Here is a 25,764-nt window from a genome sequence, read left to right on the forward strand (position 1 = left end):
GTGCTAAGTTGTTATTAGGCCCCCATCTACTTACTTAGTTCTGGTGTGTTTTTTTTATTGTTGTTTTTGTTTTTAACTCTTAATACCTTGATACTCTTCATTGATCTGTACATTGTCTTTAGAAATCTACAGTGTTTCTCTTCTGTCCTGTTTTGCTTGGTTTCCATCTCCTCCATTGTGAAAATGAAATAAGCATTTTGTATGTGTGGCAGGGGAGGGGAAGATTTTTCTGCACTGTCTAAATTGGGAGACTGCAGTTTTCATTCTAACCTCAGTACTGCGTAAACCTAATCCTATTTCCTGGTTGCTATTGGAGATTGATATTATTTCTGAACATGTGTCTGGCAAAATGATGGAGATAACTGCTACTTTATTCCTTTTTCAGCAGGTCTAAGGTTAAACTAGTTTATCCCTGCCATTAGGGAACATTCAGGAATTAGATTTAAAGCCTTCTACACTTTGTTTTTCTGATTTAAAAGTTCTTAAGTTTGTGGGTAGCTTTCTCACCAATGGTGGTGACTCTTAAATGAGCTCCTGAAGAGCACCTGACAGTTTTGGGTTCAAGACTCTGAGCTCAGCAAGGATTATTTTACCAGTGTCAATTGCCATACAGGCCAGTGATCTCTCTATTTCAGTTTACAGCTTGTAGGTTTTCGCCATACTTGCCTTTCCAATTTTACCTTTGGTGTTCACTCTCTTTAAATAGACTTTGTATTTCTATTTTGGCAGCTCAGCCCCACAGGTGATTTAGTTAATGGTACTTCTAAGTTAAGTTCAATAACATGTCATATTTATTTTTAGGTGTTAAGGTTGAGTGATACAGAAGTAGCTTTATATTTTCCATTTTTAATTTAAAATTATACAGCCATAATATCAGAAAATTCGAAAAAAAAATCACAAAACCACCACCTTTTGCATATTACCTTTGGGTTTAATCATGGTCTAGAATAGTTTGTTATCACTTGGTTCCTTAATGTACCAAACTCTTGTTTCTAGTTAGTGTTCAAAATATGTTTTAATAGATAGAATTTCCCATTTCCTTACTATCCCTTCTGGGTGCTTTGATTTTATCTATTTTCTACTGGTATAAATGAGGTGCTTTAAGCCTTTGTCTATCTTACATTTTATTCTTGTTAAAGTGTTTCCTTACTAATTGTCAGTAGTAGGATTATTGGGCAAAAGAATGTACTTTTACAGCTTCCATAAAAGCACATATGACACTGAAGTTTTATTGTGGGTGAAGTAAAATTATTAGGTGTTTGAATTAGAAATAGTTTGGAGGCCCATATTACTGAATTTATCTAGAGACCACAGAATCTCATTTTAAATAAACTTGGAGATGAAAAACAATTTTAATTTTTTAAAATAATATAAATATATATTTAACAAATCTTAAAAATAGGAATTGAGAGATTGTGTAGTTCAACTCATAAAATGATTGTGTGGATGCCACCTGCATCATTCCTATGTTTTCCTACACTTCTTACAAAGTAATATAATGCATAAATCTACAAGTGCATGAAGTGCTAGGATCTTTGAGACTGAATATTAGGGAAGAATATCATAGTCTTTGGAGATTGAGCTTAGTTTTGTGTAACTCCCTGAGCATGTATTTTAGAAACAATAGGTTTTAGAATCAGCATGCAGAAATCTTTAATAACTAAGTCTCTAATAACTTTAAAAATAGCTAACAGTGGAATAGATAATGAGTTCTGAGGTACTTGGAATATTCAAATAAACTTTGTATCTACATGGAATATTTGTAGTTAAACTTGGGGTTAAATCATGAGTTCCTTCTTCCCTCATGACTGCCAATAAATTTTTTTGGTTTAGACAAATCAGTTGTCTGACCCCTATATCATTGAAATTTATTTTCTATTTCTTTTAAATGCATTTTTAAATTATTAGGGTCCCATATTTGTGAGACTCTCAAAGACTTGTTAATGATGTTTGCCTTCATAGGGCAAACTACTTGATTCTGCCTTCATCTCTCAATATGTTGGACAGGAGATGTCTTGTAAGCAGTGTTTTTAGTTCTTGAAGTGCTGAAAGCACAGACAAACAAAAAGAAATCTAAGACTGTTTGCTCAATTGCTGAGGCCTCAGTCTTCTGAAATTTTGCCCAGGATGGGTTAAGTAGAAAATTATACCGGAAAGTTTAAAGGTGTGCAATTGGCTGGGGAGATGAAAGGGTAGAAAAAGTGATTATTAGAATCAGTTAAATAGCTATATAAAAACAAATAATAGAAAACAGCAAGGTACAAGTTTCTTCCCTCATCTATCCTCCTCTATCTCACACCTTTGTCTAAATTTTAAAAATTCTGCTGCTTTTCATCTTGAGAATTTGAAATCCCTTTTAAAGCCTTTGTGCTTTATGTTTTTTTGTATTTTGATGCTAAAATAGAGCTGTTTTATTTGTGGAGAGTTTGTTTTGATGCTGGCATACAACACTTAACTTGATTATGATCTTTCAAATATTCATATTAGGACCACAAACTGTTTTTATTCCCTTCTGTACTAGGAATTGAACCCAAGACCATTGCACTGAGGTACGTCCAAGCTCCTTTTTTATTTTGAGATAGGGTCTCACTAAGTTGTCCAGGTTGAGTTTGAACTTGTGATCCACCTGCCCCAGGCTTGAAAAGTGTTGGAATTACAGATGTGCACCACCATACACTGCATTAAGACTTCAGACATTTTCAGATTATCATTTTTTTGTCCCACCCCAAGCATAATACATTTTTTACTCCTCTATAGTGAGATCTAGAATTTAGGAACAAAGGATGATTATACCAAATCTAGGTAAATGCCCATTTGAGAGAAGGCTGAAGTCAATTTCATTGACAAATTTAATTTTTTGAGAGAGAAGAAGGGATTGTATTGGGTATATCATTAATACATTTGAGATTTTCTGAATTAAAAAAAATACTAACTCTGCTGTTTTTGGCTTTTAACATGCCCATGAATATTTTTGCAGTCTTATATGTTCTACAGTGAATATTAAGGGATTTTTCAAATTCTTTTTATTATAGGTAAATCATGATATGAAATGTTGCTGTTATGTGTCTTAGTAGATAGTAGCAGTTTTTTTTTATGTATTTTTTCCTTATTCAATTAAACTAAAGAAATTTCCTTTATGAAAATAGTTTGGAAATTAGAATTAAAAGATGACTGACTTTTTGAGACTTCCAACATTTGACTTAACATTTTAATGAATATCCCTCTGAATATTCTGAGTCGTAAAACTTGTAGGAAAAGTTCTGATGATGCTTTCAAGAATAGCCCAGAATGACTATATAACTGCATATTTATTAGAAGAGAATTGAGTGATTTCAGAAGGGTCAGATAACATTTGTTGGGCCTAGAGATATAACTCAGTGGTAGAGCACTTGCTTAGCTTCCATGAGGTTCTGAGTTTGATCACCAGCACCACACCAAAAAAAAAATAAAATGTTTTGTTTATAAAAACTTGTAAGTACTATGTGTATATAAACTTATTAAAGACTAAAATAGAGAAGAATGTAGACTGAGGCAGCCTGGGTTTTCCTCTGGTTGACCATCTCACTCAACCCAGTTTCCAGTCACAGTCTTTCTCTACCTAAACAACTGTTAATGGTTTAAGGTTATCATTCTAGTCCTTGGAGCTCTCATCCCCCCCTCCCACCCTTTTGAAATATAACAAGGAAAGATGATTCTTAAATATGTTGTGTAACAGCTTATGGTTACTAATGTTTGATCAATTCATACTATTGTACTTTTTTTTAGAGCATGGTTCTTACTACATGGTCCTTTTCCATAACAGTATGTTCAGTGAACATATCACTGCCAGAAGGGCTTTGTATTTTGTTTTTTAAGCACTAGCTGTAAGACAGTAAAATGGCAATATGTTAAGATTTCAAAGCCCTGGCCTCTAATCTTGGACTATTTAATAAATTATACCTTGGGCAAAGCATTTTAGGCCTTCTTTTAGCATGTGTAAAATTTAAGTTCAGTCTCTTGTATAACCATATATGGTTTCAGTCAACTCTAATTTCATACCACTCCTATTTGGAAGTAGTTGACATTTTAAAAGAATGGAGAAGCTTGGTTGTTTTATCACTGCTTCTAGAGGATGATGTTAATCACTTTTGATTAATTTGAAAGCCTTGGTTACGAATTAAAATCTCTGTTTATAGTAGTTTTCACATAGAAAATATGCTCTGTTTAATTTTAAGCAGTCTTATTTTCCCAAGTTCCTCAATTTACTACCTTTACCAATATATATATAATTCATAAAATATTCTAGTTGGCGGGGAAACAATGTCCAAATATACTTCTTAAGGTATATGGTTGTTGTGTTTTTCAGTACAGCAAAATTAATCACATGTTAATGTTATTATCTTGAAGTTTTATAGTTTTATCTTTATCTCACTAAAATCCTAGGAGTCCTAGCTACTTATTTTCAGTGTAGAACTGTGAATTGCCTTTTGTGTTTTGTTGTTTTTTTTTCTGGAAGTTTTTTGAGTGAGGAGAAGTTAAAAACAAATAGTAACAACAACCCAAAATACCTTGTAGTCAGAGTTTTTTCATAGTCTCCTGTGGCACAGTTTCCATGGCATTGTCTCTTGCCTATGTTTTGTACAATTCTAAGGCATTCGGCCTGTTTTCATTAGCTAGTCTCATTGCTTTTACTCTTCGTGCCCGTAGTGGCTATTTGTTGTAGTAGCCAATAACTCTTCTAAAGAGTACATTAAGTCATGTCACTTTTCTCTTCAAAATTTTCCAAAGGCTTCTTCCCTCATTCAGAAAAGTAAAAGTCCTTAATAGCATTTATAATATCTTTTATCTATTCCCCCATCTCTCCCCATTCCTGCCTCCAAATTGGGGAAGCTATTTCCACTACTCATTCACAGCAACCACCGTGATGCGCCTTGTAAGTATCAAGCATGCCTGGATTTTACTTGCCTTTTTATATGCTCTTTCCCCTTGCTTAGATACATGCATGATTTGTTCCCTTTCACATTCATACATTACTCTATCAGAGAAGCTTCCCCTGAATTGCCTATAAAATAAAACAGTACCCCTTTTCACCCTCCTTTTTTCTTTACCCTCCTTTCTGCTTTTTTTCCCTCTATAATACTAGTACTTGATTCAGGTTGGCTAAGCTTAGGAAAGCAGAATGTTGGAAACCCTTGGGAAATGAGACCCCCTTGGAAAATGAGGGCTCTGCAGCAGCAGCAACTGGATACTTGCTATTTCCTTGACCGGTGTTACAACATGACTCCTGCTTCAGCACTGCAGCACTGTGCTGTATACCAAAGTAGCTGGGCTTATTTTGAATTTTTTTTAATTGGTAGGGGAAAAATGCCTGAATAATATTCCACTTGCAACTAACATCTTTTAAATCTTTGATAATAAATTGTGGGCATTAGCTTCCTATTCATTGTATATCATACTCAAGTGAAGAAAAAGAATTCAATACTAAATAATCAGTTGTTTGGAGATGTGACTCTAATGTCTTGTACTCATACTCTCATTTTATCTTTGTCCTTTTCCTCAATTAGAAATTTCCAAATCATTTTCTTTGTCAAACTGAGGAGGATAAGCAGGTTTTTTTTAAGCTTTGGCTTTATTTATATTTATTTTCTTGACTGAATACTCACATAAAGTGAATAACATGTTAGAAGCAGTTAAGTTGATGATTTTGGCTACCATAATAGATACCACTTACATTTTCTTCTGTGTTTTCTGAATTTTATTGAACTTTTAATTTTTTTTCTTTTTTTCCCAATCCTTAGCCCTCTCTCCCATTTCATTTATGTTTTTACATAAATAAAAGTTAAAATGGTGTAGAACTCTTCCTGTTCTCCCTCCTCTCAATTAGGTCTCTATTTTCTCCCTCTTTGGAGTAATAAAACGTTCATTAGACCAGCCCTGACTCATAGAACTGAGATATTCTTATAATGCTAAATAGATGGCCCTAAAGTCTTACCTGTAAAGTTTCTTTTTTTATCCCGCTTTTCATTGCCTAATATCTGCAACTGGATATATTTTGATTCTTCCGGCAAACCTAATAGGTTAAGACTCAGTTAATATAGGCCAGGTGTGATGAATACTTTACATTTGTTAAATAAATTCTTTGTTGCAAATCCTTTCTCTTTCCATTCCATCTAAGAAATATGAGAGTTCATGTATATATGTTGGGAAAGCTTGCTAAATTGTAGGAATTTGGGAAAAGGATGTGTAATTCAGGATGATACAATGAATTTTGTCTTTTGAGTCAGACAAATTCTTATTTGAACCCAGGTTTTATGGTGTTTGTTTTCGAGCTGATCTGGTAAACTTAACATTAAAGACTTCTTTTCTTTAAAAGTGGGATTTGAATAATAAGTTGCACAAACTTGTTTCTGATGAATACATGGGAATGTTTGTAAAAGTAGTTGTCTTCTTTTGTAGTTTGTAAATATAAATGATCAAACGTAGGTGTTATCTTGGAACCTCTTTCTACTAATCCCATCATTTGCCAAGCTTTGCCTATAGGATCTTTGTCGCCTTTATTTTCTTTCTGGTGCCACATTATTAGATCTAGTTTGTTCATTATTCCCAATGTGGCTTGGATTCACTGTTTCTAGGTTCTGTCTTGTTCTTATGCATGGTGTGGAGCCTTGAGTTTCAATTCCAATTTCTTCTCTTGTTCTTAAGTAGGAAAGTCTGTGTGTACAACTTAATATAAAGCTGTTTAGTTACAAGAAGAGTTGTGATATTTACCATAATGATTACGTACCTAACAGCAATTCTTTACCAATGGTATGTATCAGAATTCCTTGTGAAACTTTAAAATTCACATACTTGAGCACCACTCTAGACCTCTGACTCTATCTCTGGGGCAAGCCTGAGTATTAATTCTACCAGATTGAGCATTTGTATAAGCAACTAAGGCAGAGAAATCAAAGGCATGATGATCTAGAACAGTAATGGCGAACCTTTTAGAGCTTTCAAAGATACAAACAGCTCACCACGGCACATATGCCATAGGTTCACCACCACTGATCTAGAAAGTCCTGTTCTCTCCTTCCCTTTCCTTGATCTCTGTAATCTTTTATCTTTCAAATTCTCCCTCAAAAAGATATACCTTCTCCAGAAGCCCTCACTTCTGCCCTTAGTTAGAAATCATGTTTCTTTGAACTCTAAAACATGTGCTTTTTCTTCTTTTTTTTTGGTTTTTTAAGACAGGGTCTCACTATGTAATTCAGGCTGGCCTTGAACTCACTGTGGAGCTTAGGCTGGCCTCAAACTCACAGCATTCCACTTGTCTCAGCCTCCCGAGTGCTGGGACTACAGGCATGTGCCACCATTCCCAGCTTATATGCTTACTTTTTCAGTGGTCCCTAATCTTATTTATCTCCAGATACATTTCACTAAACTTTAAGCTTTTTGATGACTGATTCAATGTCTCATGTATCCCATCACTACTCTGCTTAATATATATATAGCATGTGCCTCCCTCTCTCCTAGCCCACCACCCCTTCTAATTTTGGGAAAGCTGATTTCTATTTTCATAATGCTTAGTGAAATTCATAAAAATGTTGGTGGTATGTTAAACTAGTCTTAAGTCATTTTCCATAAAATGTCAGATTTCTACATTTAGCTTTGACAGGCTGCTTCTCATTTGTAGCTTGTGTAAACTTGTGTTTTGGTGATAAACATAGGACTTAAGAGTGTCAAGCTAGCTTTTCTCTTTTAATGTTTACCAGATGTGGTAATTATTGGAGACAGTTCTCCATGGGTGTTATATGTTATACATGTCTTGTAAGCAGAGGTACAGACTGACTGCCTTTTTTTCTGGACTATATTTTTCAAGGATGTTAATATAGTGGGCAACTTTGGAAGATTGTTTCTCATGAGCAAAGAGCAGATTTGCTTACTGTCTAGTGTAATAAAATTGTAAAAAACATGTTTATTCCCTGTAGAACATGTTTACTTAATGCTCAGTAAAAATAACATCACCCTTCAGAAAAAAGGATAGATATATTTATGCCCATTATTAAAATTTGCCTCCCTGTCCTGTAACACATCCACTGCATGTACGTTGTCGCCTTCCCTTCTTAAGGATTGGGTCTCTGAGGCCTGGCTTACATATTAACACTTTGCTCTTATCATGAATGATACCTTATATCATTATTCAGCACCCACAACACTGTGGTAGAATAACTTGTTAGTCTGCAAGGAGGGTAATTCTCAGCCCTTCAAAGTTCTTGTCAGTAATAGAAACACCATTCTTTTCGAAACTGCAAAATGGGCCCTTCTATAACTTTTACTGAATCTGAATGACGCTAGAATTTAGGTCCCTTAAGAATATACATTATGCTTATTTTATTTCTTATGAAAATAAATTTGTTCAAAGTAAAGGACTATGATTTTGAGATTTTTTTCCTTCTGTAAAATAGTCTCACCCCCTTTCTCCTCTCCCTTCTCTCTCCCCTCTTTCTTTCCCCCTTCTCTCTCCTCTGAAATAAAATTACTGCTGTTGGGTTAAGGTACACGGATAAGCATGTTTTGTTTTTCTTAAAGCTGAGATCTGGAATATATATTGTTTTCATAAAAACAGTGGTATTTTAGAAGGGCACTCCACAAAAAATTGGATATAGCATGAATGTATAAAGATGGATAAACTAATAAATTAGTTAAATAGTAAAACAATATATTGGATACTAATAATGTCCCAAAAAAGGATAGGACTGTTGGGTAGGGATGAACAGGACAATGTTGAGATTTTAGATAATGTTGCCTAGGGAAGGCCTTACTGAGGTGACTTCTGAGTAGAGAGCTGAAGTGTGTTAGAACAGCTGTTTCACTGTCTGAAGGATGAGCACTGTGGGTAGTGTACACCTTGTGGGAGACATGAGGAAGCTAGCTCATAATGAGAGGGTTAGAGTGTTAACTTTTTGTCTTTGCTCTCTATGCTTGTACCAGAGCACTTGCTTTTATGTTTCTATGTTACTTTTTCACATGGTCAATAGGATTCCTTCCTTTAAAAACAAAATTTTGAAACTACTGAACTGTAGCGTGTCTTCTAAGATATTTGTAGTTTTCTTTGACAGTCTCGGTAAATGCCCATCTTTCTGCAGTCAGCCTAAGTCCCATAGCAGTGTTTTGTTTTGTTTTTTTAATTCAGCATATATTTGAATGCTATATTCAACCTAATTTCATTTGGTTTATCTTTTAATTCCCACATGCATTATATTTTTTCTGGCCAAGACCAGAGACTAATAGGTAGCATACCATCTAAAACTTCTCTAGTCAGTCATTACTTACCTTGTGTTACTAAATATAAAAGCTTGCTTTCAAGCCTTGTTTGAAAAAGAATTACCTTTTCCTTCAAATACCATCCTGTCCCTGTAGGTACACCATTATTTTATCTTCTCCCTCTTCTTCCTCCTCCTTTTCTTCTTCTACTACATGTTTGCACTACATAATAATTACATTTATTGAGGTGAGTTGGCACATGCTCATAACACATCTCTTTTATTCCCTTCAGTCTATCTCTTGGTCCCCAAGGATTGCACTTTCCTTGGGTTTATATCTTGACTGCTTATTCCTTCCACTCTTCTTAATCTTTTTAAATTCTCTGACCTAATTTGGCTTCACTTGCTATCTATGTGCTGTTTCTCATATCTTCATTTCTAGTCTGTACGCTTCCCTTGAGCTCTAAGCAGTTGTAGTAAATGGGCTTCTAACACATCCTTTATAATGGTTGTGGGCAACATAGACTCAGTTATCTAAAGCAACTGATACGTTACCTACAAAGACAAAAGAATATGTTCTTCCTCTCTTTATCGTAGTAAGTGGTATTTTTGTCCAGTGGTTTAAGCTAGAATCTATGATGATGGCCTTTAGTGCTACTCAGGCTTTTAGCAAAGTTGAGTTTATAAATGCTTTTTGCAGCAAGAGGAGCCACATGTCCTGAGAAACTAGAGTGTATCAGTAAAATGGTGCTAGACAGGCTCAGAGAATTTGGACCTTTGTTGGGTTTAGGGAGGATTCAGAAAAGTAGTGGGGATTTGCTCTGCAGTGGATCCTGTCAAGAAGTGGTAATTCTGTCATTGTCTAGCTTAATAAATTTTCCCTGCCAAGTGATAAAAATAAACTGGAATTGCTGAAGAAGCACCATCATTTGGTTTGCTGGGGTGTGTGTGTGCGTGTGTGTGTGTGTGTGTGGGTGTGTGTGTGGGTGTGTGTGGGTGGTTTGTACGAGTCCTGGCTTTTTGCCTGTCAGAATTTATTCCCTGCTGGCTGGTTTTCCCTCACTTCCACCATGGTTGCAAGACCTTATCTGATGTTGGTGAGTTGAGATTCTATTTGTTGGGATAACATGGCCTGCTAGCTGTAAGGGCTGCTTTTCTCTTTCTCACTTATTTGGGGTAGAAAATTAAGTAGCATTTGGATAGCAGGAAAATGGAAGAATATTTTAAGGTATGCAAGGGGTGATCAAAATATATAGTGAATGTTTAAATTTTTAAAATTTATTACAGAAAAAGGCACATTGCCATTAATCTCCCTCAGAATGCTCCTTCTTTGGTTCAAACATACATACCATCATTCTTGCCACTTTTTGAAGCAGTTTTTGAAGTCCGCTGTCATGAGTGTTCTAATGAGATATGATAAAAAATATGAATGTTGTTGCTGAGTGCTATCCAACAGAAAGGGAAGCTGGTAAAAACATTTTAGTGTGTCCTCATTCACCTCACTCACTGGATATGGCACTGTGTAATTTTGGCTCTTCCCCAAAGTCAAAATGACTATGAAAAATAAACATTTTGAATCAATTCAAGATATCAAGGCAGCTATGACAGTGCAACTACAGACATCCACGAAAGAGGACCTTCAGAAATGCTTCAGAAAGTGGCAAGAATGGTGGGATAAGTGTGTTTGAAGTGAGGGCAGTGTTTTGAGGAGGATTAATAGCAATGCACCTTTTATTGTAATATTGTTTTTAAATGTAAATACTCACTGTATTTTTTTTATCATACTACATGTGAACAAAAAATTTCCATGCTACTGGCTGAGTGGGAGAGGCAGTAAAGAAACTTACTCTACTGGAAACACATCCGTGTGATCTAATTTTATATTGAAGCAGAAATCAAGTTTGCTTATTTGGTACCTGGGGAAGAGAGGTTAGGAGTAGGGTTGTGTATTAATGGTATATGGTCTTTTAAATCTGAATGTTTAAGTACTTACTATGTGCTGGACACTAAGTACTTAAAAGATTTCTTTTAATCCCGCAAATAAATTGAGTCAGGAAGGAAGGATGCATATCCCTGGCATTGGAAATAAAAACCAAACTGGAAATCCAAGTGCAGCTAATGGTACAGGCTATTAGGTGATATTTAAGAGTGTGAGGTTTAGCATAATAGTTTAGGTTGATTCCTACTGCCTCCCTGATTTGAGACTTTTGTTTCTTCTGTAGGAACTTTCCGCTGTACATTTTGCCATACCGAGGTAGAAGAGGATGAATCAGCAATGCCCAAAAAAGATGCACGCACACTTTTGGCAAGGTTTAATGAACAAATTGAGCCCATTTATGCATTGCTTCGAGAGACAGAAGATGTGAACTTGGCCTATGAAATACTTGAGCCAGAACCCACAGAAATCTCAGCCCTGAAACAGAGGTAAGTAGAGCCCTGTGCCCTTACCAAGAATCCTTTTAAACTTGCACTTGTTTTAACTTTGCAAAGTGAAAGTGGGCAATTTACCAGAAGACTAAAGACTATTATGTTACATAGGTTCACAGTTCTATCATACTTTTCTTATTAACTTGTGCCTGTGATGAAATTTGCAAAATAGTGTGTCGCATTAGAAATCTGTAAGTAGTTAGATTTGACTTCAACTATTCGCTCTGTTTGGGCCTGCAGCAACTCGGCCAGTTCTTCACTAATCCCAAATTAATTGTGCCTCTTGAATTTTCCTAGTCAACATTTGAAGGCTGAAATTCTTTCAGGAATATAGAATTTTCTTTTTTGTTGTTGTTTTTTAAAACATTTAACCACTGTCCTTAGTTTTAAATGTAACTTTCTGGAAAGTAAAGTATGTGTTTCCTCTGGGTTAAGACTTTTACCGGTCTTACTTTTACTTACTTTTACCAGTGGCTCCCTATTTTTATCATTGTGTACTAATGTTGGAGTTGCAAAAGCAGCTTAGTTCTCCCATGCTATGGCAACTGTTTATATTCTGTTTTTGAAAAACATAAGTGAGAACTACAGTCAGGCAGTGTTCTTCCACCCTTTTTCTCCTTCCCTAGGTCAAGATACATTGATATCTACCTACTGCCTTCTTTAGTGTTCAACCTCAGTTGTTCTCTTAATAAATTTTATTTTCTCTGCTGCTGTTGTTACAGAATAGTGAGTCCTGAGCAAATTGGGTTTCTTTTGGGTGGTTAAAAACAATTCAGTTGTACAGAAAGTTTTGTGTCTATATCAGTTATTGTGAATTTTCTAATCTAGCACCATGTAGAAAGTCTTTTCCTATGATAACAGAAAATCCAACTAGAAGTAGATTGAACACCGAGAAAATTTATCCTGCATGACCAGAAGCCCTCAGTACAGTTCAGAATTGATTAAATGATCCCAACTTGTTCCATCCTGCACTCTGCCATACTCAGCCTATTGGTTGTTTTCTTAGGACTATAAAGGAGCTAGCCTGAGATAATCCATTTCTTTTTAGGGTATCACATACAGATGAAAATCTCCAAATGCAGAAAAAGGGCTCATCCCTTCCTTATGTTTAATTTTAAGACTAAAGACAGCTTTCCTAGAGCACTCTCTTCATCCTCTCCATCTCCAAATGTCTCACTGGCTAGAATTACTTTATATGCTTATTCTTGAACCAGCACCTGGCAAAGGAAATGAGAGCACATGGTTGGTGCTTAGACCGTTTAATTTTCTCCTAGGGCTAAGGAAGGTGTTGGAGTTCTTTAAAGCAGCTAGCCACCATCATTTGAGATGAGATGAGGCACGTTCAGGGTGGTATGGCTGTAGACTAGCCACCAGTATTTGAATAAAACTAAGCAAAGATGGTGAGGAGTAACAGTTGGTAGGGATTATCTATATTACAGGTAGCCTTAAATTTTTTTTACTATCATTTGATTTCTTACAAAAATTTATTTTTATATTTTTTTCTGCCCATTTAAGTTAATCTGTACCTCTAACCTAGATCAGGTTTTCTAAGCCTGGGGTATTTCATGTTGAAGTATGTTTCAACATTCTCTAATTCCTTTCTATACAGTATAATGCTATCTGAATTATTCTTGTGTTTCTTCTACCTATAGTTATTTGTTCTATTTATCAAGATGCTTCTAACTACTATAGCATTCAGTTCCCACCACCATGGCATCCTGCCTCTAATGTTCCCCACCTACCACAGACCACTCTCCTTCCAAGATCTTTATTTAGATGATCCTTACTCAATGGTTGAGAGAAATCCTATTATACAGCAATACCAGAAGCCCCAAAACAGCTTGCTTTATCAAATCACCCTCTTATCAGGAATGATAGTGACTCCAAAGATGAGAAGAATATGAGGTAGAGTAAATAAACTGACCTGACAGAGGAAACCCAGGAGCCTGGTCACAAGGAAGAAGGGAAATGGAGATAAGCAAGAATGACAGGGTGGGGTTCCTGGAGCTGCCAGCCAGAACCAAGGTACTGTTATTTCCACATGGTCAGGGGAAAAACCACTGGAGCTAGGTTAGATGTTACACTAAGATGGCACCATCAAGCATCTGATAAGCTCCACTGTCTGGAAAGAACATCCTGCAAGTGGTATTGATTTGAGCTTTCATTACTATAAGATCATAAATTTCTGTAATAGCCCATCCTGTCCCAAGTGTGTAAAAATCCATCCCGCTCCAAATTCAAGGAAAGAGTTATCAGAAGGGTGGAATGAGAGTTCAGAGATGATATTTGGTTTGTTTATTTTGTCTTGTTTTTAATATGTAGTATGATAGTTAGTTTGGTTACTGATCTGTAATCAGTTAAATTCAAAAGTCCCAAATGAGGAACCAGAAGCTGCCTCCACAGTATGGTATAGTCAGTAAGCCTAACTCAAGAGTTGATGGAGATAAGCTCGCCTTCCTTACTTGTATCAGATGATGACCATCATACCAACCTTCCATCCCTTTGCTTGTGGCAAGAGATGGCTTAAATAAATAACTTGAATCTGGAAAAAAAAAAAAAAAGAGTTGATGGAGGGTCGGTGCAGAGGGATCTGGGGTGAATGGACCGCGGTGCTGAGGACCCTCAGCGAAAAAAATGTCTGCCTGAGGAGACCCACAAGTTCTGTGGGGGGACTACCTGAGGGAACTTTCACAGGAGGCTGGACCTGCGAGAAGTGGCCAAAGATGAACCCACAAACAACAGCGCGTGGCCGCAATAGGGACCAACAAGGAGCTGAGCCGACCTGCTGAACTTCAGTGCGATGTTTTCCCCACCTGTTAATAGTGGGAAAAGCAGACCAATGACACTGGGAAGCAGTCAGTTCAGTGGATCAGAATTTAGAGGATGATGAAACACTTTCCACCTTTCTTTGTGAAGCCAGAATTAATCTGATTATGTAAACCAGACAAACAGTAAACAATAAAGGAAGGACAAAGGAAAAGAAAACTATGGACCAATTTACTTCATGAACATATTGCAGAAATCCTCAAAAAAAAGCAAATTAAATTCCACTGTTCATAAAAGGAAAATCATAATCAAAACAAACTACAGCTAACATCATACTGAATGGTGAAGGAATGAAAGTTTTCTCCCACGGACAAGAACAAAGCAAGAATGTCTACTCTTAACCTCTCTCCAGTTCAATATTTTACTAGAAAATCCTAGGCAGCATTAATATGGCAACAAAAGGAAATAAAAGAGGAGGAGATTGGGAAAGAAGAAATAAAACTGTTTCCATTGACAGACAACATGATTGTCCCAAAGAATCTTCAAAAACCTAGAGTTTAGCAAGGTCATAGGACATAAGATACACACACACACCCCATCCCCATCCCAGTCTTAATTCTCTATACATTTGGCCCTCCATTTCTTCAGGTTCATTGTCTGCAGATTCAACCAACCATGGATTAAAAGTATGTGAAAAAAATTGTGGCTGAACTAAACATGTGTCTGAACTAAGCCCTTTGTTGTCATATTCCCTAGGGAATATAATATAACATATATATAGCGTTTACATTGTCTTAGGTGTTATAACTAATATGGAGATGATTTAAAATATACAAGAGAATGTGTATAGGTTGTATACAAATACTATGCCATTTTTAAAGGAACTTGAGTAACTGGATTTTGGTATTTGTGGAGTTTCCTGGAACCACTCTCTGGTGGATACTGAAAAACCACTATCTAGCAATGTACAATAGGAACATGGAATAAGTACTATTTACAGTAGTTTCAAAGGAACAGATACTTAGGTATAAGTATAACATACATGTACACTTGATCTGTATACTGAAATCTAAATAGTACTGAAGGAAATCAAAACAAACCTAAATGTAGAGTATACTATGTTCATATATAGTCCTTCCCAATTTGATTTATAGATTTAATACAGTTCCGATAAAAATTCTAGCAGTATATTTTATGGGCACAGGGAATCTGACATCAAAATTTAGATGGAAATGTAAAGAAATTAGAATATTTAAAAATTTTGGAAAAGAATAAAAAAGGATTATTCTTTGTGATTTTGATATAGTGTAATTTACAGGAAGTACTGCACTGTGAAGGGATACAGATGTATTCTCCCCTGCCCTCCCCTCTTTTGACACCTTTCTGTATTTTGGGGCATAGGACCTAGTACTAAACAACAAACATGGTTGTCAGTCAAGCATGTCATTTCTAGAGAATCATATGTAAATGTATTCTCATCCAGAAGAGAAAATAAAAATGATTTGAAAGAAAAAAAAGAAGAGTTGATGGAGAATTCTAGCCTTTCAATAAGTCAACTCACTTATAATATTTATAGTTTGCCTTTCTTTCCATCATCTCTTAGCACTCATCTTAAAAATCTTTTAAAATTTAGTTTCCAAGGGCTAGAGCTCTAGCCCAATAGTAGAGTACAAGGCCCTGAGTTCAGTCTTCAGCACCAAAAGAAAAAGTTTTGAAATAATATTCCTCTCTCACCTATAAGTTATATCTTTTGAACTTTCTGAAATTTAACAATAAATTGTCATTTTAAGTGGAAATGTGTACATTCTGTCTCAGAGAAATTTAAATGTATAGATGGAGTGAACTTAGGTTTCTCTCATCTAGATTTTCTTTAGGTTACATTGGCTGGTGATTTAGATTTGTGACTGTAGTGGAGGTAGAAATAAAATATGTGGAGTCAACTCTATAGTTAAAAGTATATTCATCAAAAAATGTTGATAGATAGTGAGAGCAAGGAAACAAATAGGGAGGATGCAAAAGAAGTGATTGAGATATGGAACATAGAATGGGTACCAGGAAAAAAAGGATGTGATAAACAGTGGTACACAAAGTAGCTCTCAGTGCAGCTAGAATCATGATAAAAATTAGAGGCAGTACTGGAAAGCATGGATTAAGTGACTACATCAGGGTGGATTGGGTAACTAGAAAGAGCTGATTTGACTTCAGAAATAGCACAGGCCTGTAGATCTCCAGAGGCAGGGCAGGAGGGACAACATGAACCCAAAGTTATCTTCAGAGGATGATTGGAAAAACAATGTTGTAAGGAGCGATGTAATGGATTCAGAAATGCATTGGAGAAGCCTAACTGTGCTCTAAGTAACCACTAATATATGAAGTATGTCTAGAAAGAAGTGAAGAGTAATGGACTAACAAAAAACAAGAGATTAAGGAATAATGATAAATGGCTTATGAGAAGACAAATGAAGTTTTGATTAGATTAAGAATGAGAAGTCACTTCATAGGAGACTGTCATGTTCATGGAAAAGATCTAAAGAAATGGAAGCGAAATCATGGAGAACTGTGAAGCCAAGAGTTATTTAGTCAGTAGTTGCTGAAAAAAAAATACAGCAAAAAGTTAGAGTGAGCAGGAGTCCAACAAGCATGAAGATCATTAATGGAATAAATCATAGCTGTCTAAGCAGAGAGGGAGGGAGACTCATGCATAGAAGTTGATGCAAAAAGCCATCAGTAGCAGGCAGATTTGAAATAGAGAGTGAAAGAAACAAAGAGCAGCAGAATGATGGAAAATGTGGCTTAACTCATAGAGATGGGGGCAGCCAAGAGACTAGAGAAAGATGAGTGCTGATCAGGCCCATAACATGCAAACAGGCAAAGACAGTCATGGGGAGGAAAGGTAAAGAGCAAAGTATAATAAGTTGAGAAACAGATCATAGTCCCTGTGGGATAGAAACACTGGCAGGGGCAGATATAGAGCATCAGTGTAGACATGGAAATAAAAGATAAAACTTGATAGAGAAAGAGGCTGGTGTGCAGAGAGATATGTCTCACTTGGTGGGTGGCAAGGGGAGAATGTTAATCTGAAACTGAGGCCTGGCTTTGTAGAATACTTTTCTAACCTCTTCCCTGATCGGTATACATACTACCTTGGACTATTCTGGGCTGATTTGAGGGAATATTTTAAAAACTACAATATGTGTTTTATTTTGTTTCATTTTTATTTTTTAAACAAAATTCTCGTGAACAGTATTACTAGGGCAGTTTTTGTTTAATTTTTGCCTCTTTTAGTGGATTATGTCATTCTCTTCCCCTAAATAGGTTTATTCAAACATCTCATTGTATAAAACCTCAGGCGTTGTTGGGCATGGTGATGCATTCCTGTAATCCCAACACTCTGGAAGGCTGAGGCAGGAGTATCACAAGTACAAGTCTACAACCTAATGACCTAGTGAGACCCAGCCTGTCTGGGAATGTGCCTCAGTGAGAAGGTCTGGGATTTAATCCCCAGTACTGCAAAAAAAACCATACCTCTATATACACCAGAGAATTCAGTGTTTGAAAAATTTAATAGTAAATACAACATCTTATTCTAATCCATGCAGCTTTCATTCTGAGTTACTGAAGAGATTTCCCAAAAATGTTAAAAGTGTGTATGCCTGTTGATAGCATTTATTTATAATACTTCAGTAATTACATCTCTGGGCATCTTATTTTCCAACACCAAGATGTTAATATTTCTTCTTACTGAAATCCTCTAATCTTTTAATACAGCAAGGACCGAGCAGCTACTACTGCTGGAGCTGCTGGCCAGCCAGGCAGTCACCACCGGGAAGCATGGACCACCAGAGGGCCCTCCTATGAGGACTTATACACACAGAATGTTGTCATTAACATGGATGACCAAGAAGATGTTCATCGTGCCTCCCTGGAAGGGAAATCTGCCAAAGAGAGACCCATATGGCTGAGAGAGAGCACTGTCCAGGGGGCATATAGTTCTGAAGAGATGAAGGAAGGTAAGAGCAGAAGGCAGCAAAATGGATATGTCTTTAGGTCAGTAGAAAATAAACTTGATTTAGTGGAACACTAGGCAGTTCTTAGTTTTATTGACCATTCACTGTATCTGTTTTATAAAAACAATCAGTTGCATTATATCAGGAAGAAATTGAGCTATGAGCATTAAAACCAACCAGTATATTTATATTGTTCTTCGGTGTAGTCAAAATAATACCTTTTTAAAACTCCATTTTAGAGTTGCCATGTCTTTATCTTTATTTCTTGGAAAGTGCTTTTCGTTCAAGGTGGTCTCCTTTAACTTCTATTCCCCTAATTTATATGTGTTTTATTTTTCTGAATTGGAAGTCATAACTTTTGGGCACTAGTCCACAATTTTTAATGTTATTTCCTCACGAATATGAGGAATTTGTACTACCTGAAATACATACATACATATATATATAGAGATACCATGTGTGTAAAGGATTAAGCATTCTCATAGTCCAAGAAGATTGATATAAACTTATTCTACATTTTAGAAACCTCTGTGAGCCAAGAGAGTTGAGAATTGCATAATAATCCTCACAAGTTTGAGAGCTGGAAAGCTAGGCAAAGACTGTTCAGAAATGGAAAACCAGAAGTGACAGGGAATCTCTGTATTTCTGGTTAGATTTCATTGTCCCTTGTTCCCAGGTTATGTATCATTACCAGCATATCACCTGAATATGATTATTTAATGCTGAAGAATCATCAGATACCAAAGACCACTTGTGTTTTGGCCTTCCTTCTAACCTGTTTTTCTATTTTATTTTAATTAATTAATTTAATGTATTTATTTCTTTATTTTTTGAGACAGGATCTCACTATGTAGTCCAGGCTGGCCTTGAACTTACTTTGCAGCCCAGGCTGGCCTCAAACTCTTGGCAATCCTTCTGTTTCAGCTTCCTGAGTGCTGGGATTACACACGTGCACAAATATGCCCACCGCTCTTTTCCTTTTTTGAATTTGTATTTAATATATACTGTGTATACTAATTATTGAAGCAGCATGGAATTTTAGGAAGTGATGGTAAAAGTGGATAATACCTCTAGTGGAATTCTCTTTGATATTTTAATACCAGCCAGGAAAAAAGTTTTCCCTAATAACCACTTTATTAATTAGCTTGCTATATTTAGTTATTTTTATTCAATTTATTCTAGATTATGTAGTAGTTAGGCTGCTTAATAGACTTGTTTTCTCCCAACTTGGCTTCTTGCCTGTTCTTTAAGCTTCTTGCCTGAGCCTTCTTTTCTTTGGACAGAATTAAATAACATTATTATTAACCAATATTATACACAGTTAAGCTTATAAGTTTAGCATTTGATATTTACAATTCCTAGAATAGTAGAATAGGACTTGGATGGGCCTTAAATAAGTCATCTAGTCTACTCAAGTGTTCTGCATAAAATAGGATACTATGTTGTCCTGTCTAAATTTACAGTGGCTACCTTGGTTCACTGAATTGCAATTCTTGGAACAAATTCTGCACCCAGAATCATGGAAAGAATAAAGTTCGTGAACCAAGGTACTGCTGTATCTTTGTTAAATTTCATGGCATACATAGAACAAGTCCTACTCAGTCAATGTATGAAGTGAATCTTGTCCTACACTTAGTTTTCCTCAAACTTGAGGTCATGTTGCTTTTTCTGAGTTTTCCAGACATCTTGGAAGTTCTCATTAATTAATTCTAATTTCTTTTGATTCTGCTTTCCTTATAAGTAGTCCTCTTCCCCCAAACCACCTCCACCCACAGTTCTTTATTTTAATTGTTTTTTTCTGGACCGTCTCCAGTCATAATGTACTTTTCTTGAGACCTAGTGACCAGAACAGAACATGATGTTTGTACACAGGTTAATCTTTAATGATTTGGGTTTTATTTTCATTGTCTTCCTGGGGTTTACCTGACATTTGTTGCTTTGGTTCTGGAAGCATATTAATCCATTAACTTTAGAAACGTGCAGAGGCCTTTTCGGCCTCTCTCCTGGCTTATATCTGATAGCTGTCTAATATGCATACTTGAGATTATTTTTATGTAGGCAGACTTTCTTGCACTTGCCTGTATAAAGATGGATCTTTTACCTTTCTGCCCACTTACACAACCTTCAGCCTTCCCTGTAGTTCTTGCTGGAACTTGGCTTTTAAGCCCCCAGAACTGCATAGCATCATCAGTGAATTTATTTTGCAGTGTACAACTCCTTTATAACTACTAAATTCAGCTGTTCCTAAAACTGTTTCTGCTTTGCCCTCCAGAGATATGCTCATTTTTCCTTGCTTTTGTTTTGACTTCATCTATAACAAAATAATTCCTTTTTCCTTCAAACCTCTCAAGATCTTTATCAGAAATCTGTTAAATGTCACCTTCTTTACTTTACAAAACTAATTTGCTTTTTCGCCTAATTTTATATTCAATTGAAACATAACAAAGTACAATGTTGGTAAGATAAAACTGTTTTGTAACACTGTTTTATTAGCAATTATTCGAGACATGCATTCCTTTCTTTTTCTTTTTCTGTTGAAACACTGCATTGGCAATAAGAATTCTGGGGAGGAGGTTCTGCCCTGGATGATGTTTTGAAGTAGTTAACATGTATGTCAGAATGAGAGTTAAAGTTAAATTTATCATAAACCTTTCTTCTCTGACCTCATTTTCTCTCTTACTGCCCAAATTCTCATCTTGGAAGTTCAGTTTTTCCAAAATGTCCAGCGTTCCATGTAATTCATTTTGATGTGTTAATGAGAAGATGCTTTTACTTTGTGCTTTCTTTTGATGTAATGGTAGATGACACTTTCTCAAGTACCAGGCCCATTCTAAACACTTCACACTCACTTGATCTCCACAATACTTCAGTGAAGTACATATTATGATTTTTCCCCTTTTATACTTGAGAAAATTGAAGCAGAGATAATGTAATTTGGACAAAATTAAGGAGATAACAGATGTTAGTATTTGAATCAAATCAAGTTCTAAAAAACTTTTAATGCTTTTATATATTTAAAATGGAAAAAATGGCAATGTTTGGTGTTATCAGCATGCAGAATATGAATGTTTTTACATTTTTTATCTGCAGTGTATTAGTCAAGGTGTGTACACAAAATGATAGGAGGTATGTGGTAAGAGAAGAGTTACTTTTGCAACTAGATACCTTTTTATAAAGAGTTCAAAGTGTGCTTAGTTTGCTTCAGGAAAATAAAACTGGCATTTACTCATTCATGCATTAAATACTTTGTCATTGCCTAACAAGTGGCAAGCATTATCTAGGTGCAAAAGATATCAGTGACTAAAAAGGATTAATGTCTGTTGTACATCCTACATCCTTAGAAAGGGGAGAGATGACAAAAATAATAGACATACTTTATTCATTATGTTAGAAAATAAGCACCTTTGGGAAAAAATAGAGTACTGATAAGGTGACATTTGAGTAAAGACATGAAAGATGTAAAGGAGTTAGTTGTATGGCTACCCAAAGGAAAAATATTCCAGAAGATAGGAACAGGTAGTACCAATGCTTTGAGGTAGGGGTGTTTCATATGTGTGCAAGGAATATCATGGAGGCCTTTGTGGCTGGAGCAGAATGAGGAAAGGAGAGAGCAAGTAAAATGAAAGTAGTCAGGAGTGGTTCATTATAACGCTTTTGGCTTTCAAGAGCAAGATGAGGAGTCATATTTTGATTTTTCTCTTATGCTACATTATACTTGGTCCTTCATAGGCATTGTTTCTTAATGTCCTTAACCAGAAAACATAGATGGTAGATCCTTTTATCATCCTATTTTACAGAAAAGGTACTGAAGTTTAGAATTTAAGTAATGATATGTGTGGAAGAACCAGGATTTAAATTCAAACTGTGTTACTTGTAAAATCCATGTTCTTGACTATTACAGTCCTGAACTGCAGTTTGTGAGAAACATTTTGAATGTTTTATGGATAGTGCCCCAAGAAGTGGAACCAGTGACATCTATGTTGTTTTATTACATCATTATTTATTTAAATATAACACATTTCAGTATAAAGGAATGCTTTTTATATTTAAGGATTTTAACTTTCTGGGTTTTAACCCCTAGGTGGCATAGATATGGATGCATTTCAGGAACATGAGGAAGGTCATGCAGGGCCTGATGATAATGAGGAGGTCATGCGAGCACTCCTCATTCATGAGAAGAAGACTCCCTCTGCTACAGCTGGCTCCATGGGGGCAGCTGCTCCTGTTACTGCCACCAATCCCAGTGACTCAGAAAGTGAGACCAGTGAGTCAGATGATGACTCTCCACCCCGGCCGGCAGCTGCTGTGGCTATGCATCATCGAGAAGAGGATGAGGAAGATGATGATGAGTTTGAGGAGGTAGCAGATGACCCCACTGTCATGGTGGCTGGCCGTCCATTCTCCTATAGTGAAGTGAGCCAACGGCCAGAGCTGGTGGCCCAGATGACACCGGAAGAGAAGGAAGCATACATAGCAATGGGACAACGCATGTTTGAGGACCTCTTTGAATGAGCTTTCCCTGCTTTTCCTCCTTTCTGTCATGCTCATTTCAAAAAGAAATTCCCTGCCTTTGAAGAAAAATATTTAAGTGGCTTTCTTGCTCTTGCTTTAAAGCACCTGTTAATCTTCCACAAAGAATAATGGGAGGAGAAAAAAAAAAAGAATAATAGGAGAGAAAGTTTGATTTTAATGCCAGAACTTGCCAAAAAGGTAGGTTGCCTATAAGCATTCCCTTCTCTACTATTACTACGGTATTACTATGTTACTGTATTTCCTAATCTGATTTTTTTCTTTCCTTTTTAAGATGACCTTTTTGCCCTTCTGAGATAATGAGGGAAGTAAATTCTTTTTGTCTACCTACAGAAACCTACTACAGTTAGTAACAGTAATTCACAGATAACATCCTTTTTATTTATTCTTACCAAGGATTCCAAACAGTTCCTTATATCATCCCTAGACAAAGCAGCTTGCTGATAGGCAAATCACTGGTTAGGGGGAAAGAATCTTAAAACTCCATATTTCCCCAAATTAAGATTGGGATCAACATGTAAGGGAGTTGAGAATGTGTGCAGAAGAGGGATGGATATGCCTGAACCTTACGATTAGTGTGTAAATCACAATTTGTGTCTTCAGAATGGACCAGACTGGTAGATTATATTGTTTTGCCTAATACTTTTTGTTTTGGATCCAAGTAAAGGGTTGAAGAATGAAGAGCATTGGAAAGAGTGCCTTAGAACTGCCTGTGTCTGTTGTGTTTTGCAAGTCCTTTGTGTAAACCTGAGACTGCCTCACCTTCACTATTGACTTCTTGTCAGTGCTATAAATTAAGGCGGCCATACCAGCAGAAGTCAGCATAGAACAATTGATCATCTCCCTCTTTCAGCATCTTTTGAAGGCTCTTTTTTTTTTTGGTCTCTTTTGGTCCTTGTCAGTCATGGTATTTTAGAGTGTATCCTATGTATTGTTGAGCATTGTAACCTCAAGAAACATAGTTAGTTTGGGTTCTGATGTGTAGCTTGATATTCCCAAATGCAGAACTTTAAAAATAAAGGACAACTGTATTTCTTACAATATTTTTCTTGCATTGTAATTTTTAAGTATTTATCATTTTGTAGTATGTGTGTGAAATTAAGTTAGCATCTTAGAGTATCTGAGCCTTGTACGAAGTGATGTTTCATTTTCTTGGGTGTATTAATGACTAAATATTGACAACAAATCTATTTTATACTAACTGAAATTTGTTAATTTTTAGCTCCATAACATCACAGAGCGTAATTAAAGTGTATATTCTTCTCATTAAAAACATGTTAAAGACTTTTTTTTCTCTTATTCATATTATTTCTTATAATAGGTGCAGTTATATATGATCTAAACTTTCTTTGGCAACAAATTGTTTTAAGAATGACCTTTATGTATATATCTTGTGTATACGGGTCTACTTTAAACATCTTTTTCTAGGCTTCATAATTTTAGAAAGAAGTTAATTTAAGTAAAATGATAAGATAACCAAGGGTTAATTTTTAAACATGGTTAATTTTTTAAACTATATGTTCTTTGTTTACTTTTTATGTGAGTGTATGTAGGAATGTGGAATTTTTGTTATGGAAAGATATCCAAGTGAAGATAGAGATATGAATAAGGTTACTCACTGCAGCAGTGTTTGAAATAGAGATACCCTCACTAAGTGTGTATTCATCAGAAATTAAGTATTTTTCTATAAAGTAACATAGCCATTAAAAAGAATGTATTGGCAAGAAAAGATAACCATAATGTGTTAAATATAGAAGGATTCACTTTTTTCTTGGAAGGAGATAAAGGAAAAAGTACATATAGTGCTAATGCAATACCAGGCACTATTTTAACTCTGTGTGTGTGTATGCATGCATGTACATGTGTGTTACTGGAGATTGAACCCAGGACCTTTGTATTGAGCTACATTCCCAACCCTTTCATTATTTTTTTAAAATCTTGTGACAGTCTCACTAAGTTGGGCTTGAACTCATAATTCTCTTGCCTTGGCCTCCCAGAGTGCTGGGATTTATATAGGCATGGCCCATCATACCCAGCTATTTAAACTGCTTTATATAAACTGCTTGATCTTTTATAAAAAACCTGTGAGTTAGGTTATATGTATATAAAAATATTGGGAATGAGAGTTACAGTAATATGAATATGTTTTTATGGAAAAGATATTTCCATTTTGGAAAAAGAATCAAATGGACATTTTAAAAAATTTATGTAGAAATTACCTGTAGAAATAGCAGAGTGAGCTGAGAGTGGTGGCAGATGCTTGTCCTCCCAGCTACTTGAGAGGCGGAGGCAGAGGAGTGCAACTTCAAGGAGAGCCTAGGCAATTTAGGGAGACTTGTCTCAAAATATTAAGAAAGGGCTGGGGATGTAGCTTAGTGGTAGAGCACCTCTGGTTCAATTCCCAGTACCATGACCACCACCAAAAAAAAAAAAAAAAATCACAAAAGCAAGCTCTTTTTAGGTTAATGCTAGGATTTTTTAGGTGTTCACTCTCACTTTGTCTCTTAAGCCTGGGTTCATCATATCCTTGGATAAATATTTCTGAACTTATACTCAAAATTAATAGGAAATATAATTTAATATCTAAAGTTTGAACCATTACCTTCATATTTTAGTAACATGTCTAATAAAATTCAATAGAATTTGATATTTCTTATTAGTCAGGTTTATCTCAAGTTGCATAATAATTTGGTAAGGAAAGCCAGACAGTGACAGAAGGACCAAAAATGGGAGCCCTGTCAGTTATTAGCCTCTGAAGCTTTAGTAAAGGCAGTCTTAGACCCAAAGGTGGTAGAAGGGTGTGGTTACAA

At 35.9% G+C, this 25,764-nt stretch overlaps 1 protein-coding gene across 2 annotated transcripts in view; it reads left to right on the forward strand.

Annotated features, from left to right (window-relative positions):
- Gtf2e1 (general transcription factor IIE subunit 1) overlaps positions 1–24,242 on the forward strand; it is a 31,343-nt gene extending 7,101 nt beyond the window's left edge. For both annotated transcript variants that reach the window (XM_004835637.3, XM_004835636.3), the window contains exons 3-5: positions 11,447–11,648; positions 18,186–18,427; positions 22,506–24,242. In XM_004835637.3, coding sequence (XP_004835694.1) covers positions 11,447–11,648; positions 18,186–18,427; positions 22,506–22,936 — 875 coding nt within the window. In that variant the 3' untranslated portion in view covers positions 22,937–24,242. The remainder of the gene's footprint in view (positions 1–11,446; positions 11,649–18,185; positions 18,428–22,505) is intronic.
- The last annotated feature ends 1,522 nt before the right edge of the window (positions 24,243–25,764 follow it).

Source organism: Heterocephalus glaber, unplaced genomic scaffold, assembly GCF_053883595.1.
Source record: "Heterocephalus glaber isolate CG9 unplaced genomic scaffold, H.glaber_assembly_v1.0 deba00000122, whole genome shotgun sequence".
Taxonomy (NCBI): Eukaryota; Metazoa; Chordata; class Mammalia; order Rodentia; family Bathyergidae; genus Heterocephalus; species Heterocephalus glaber.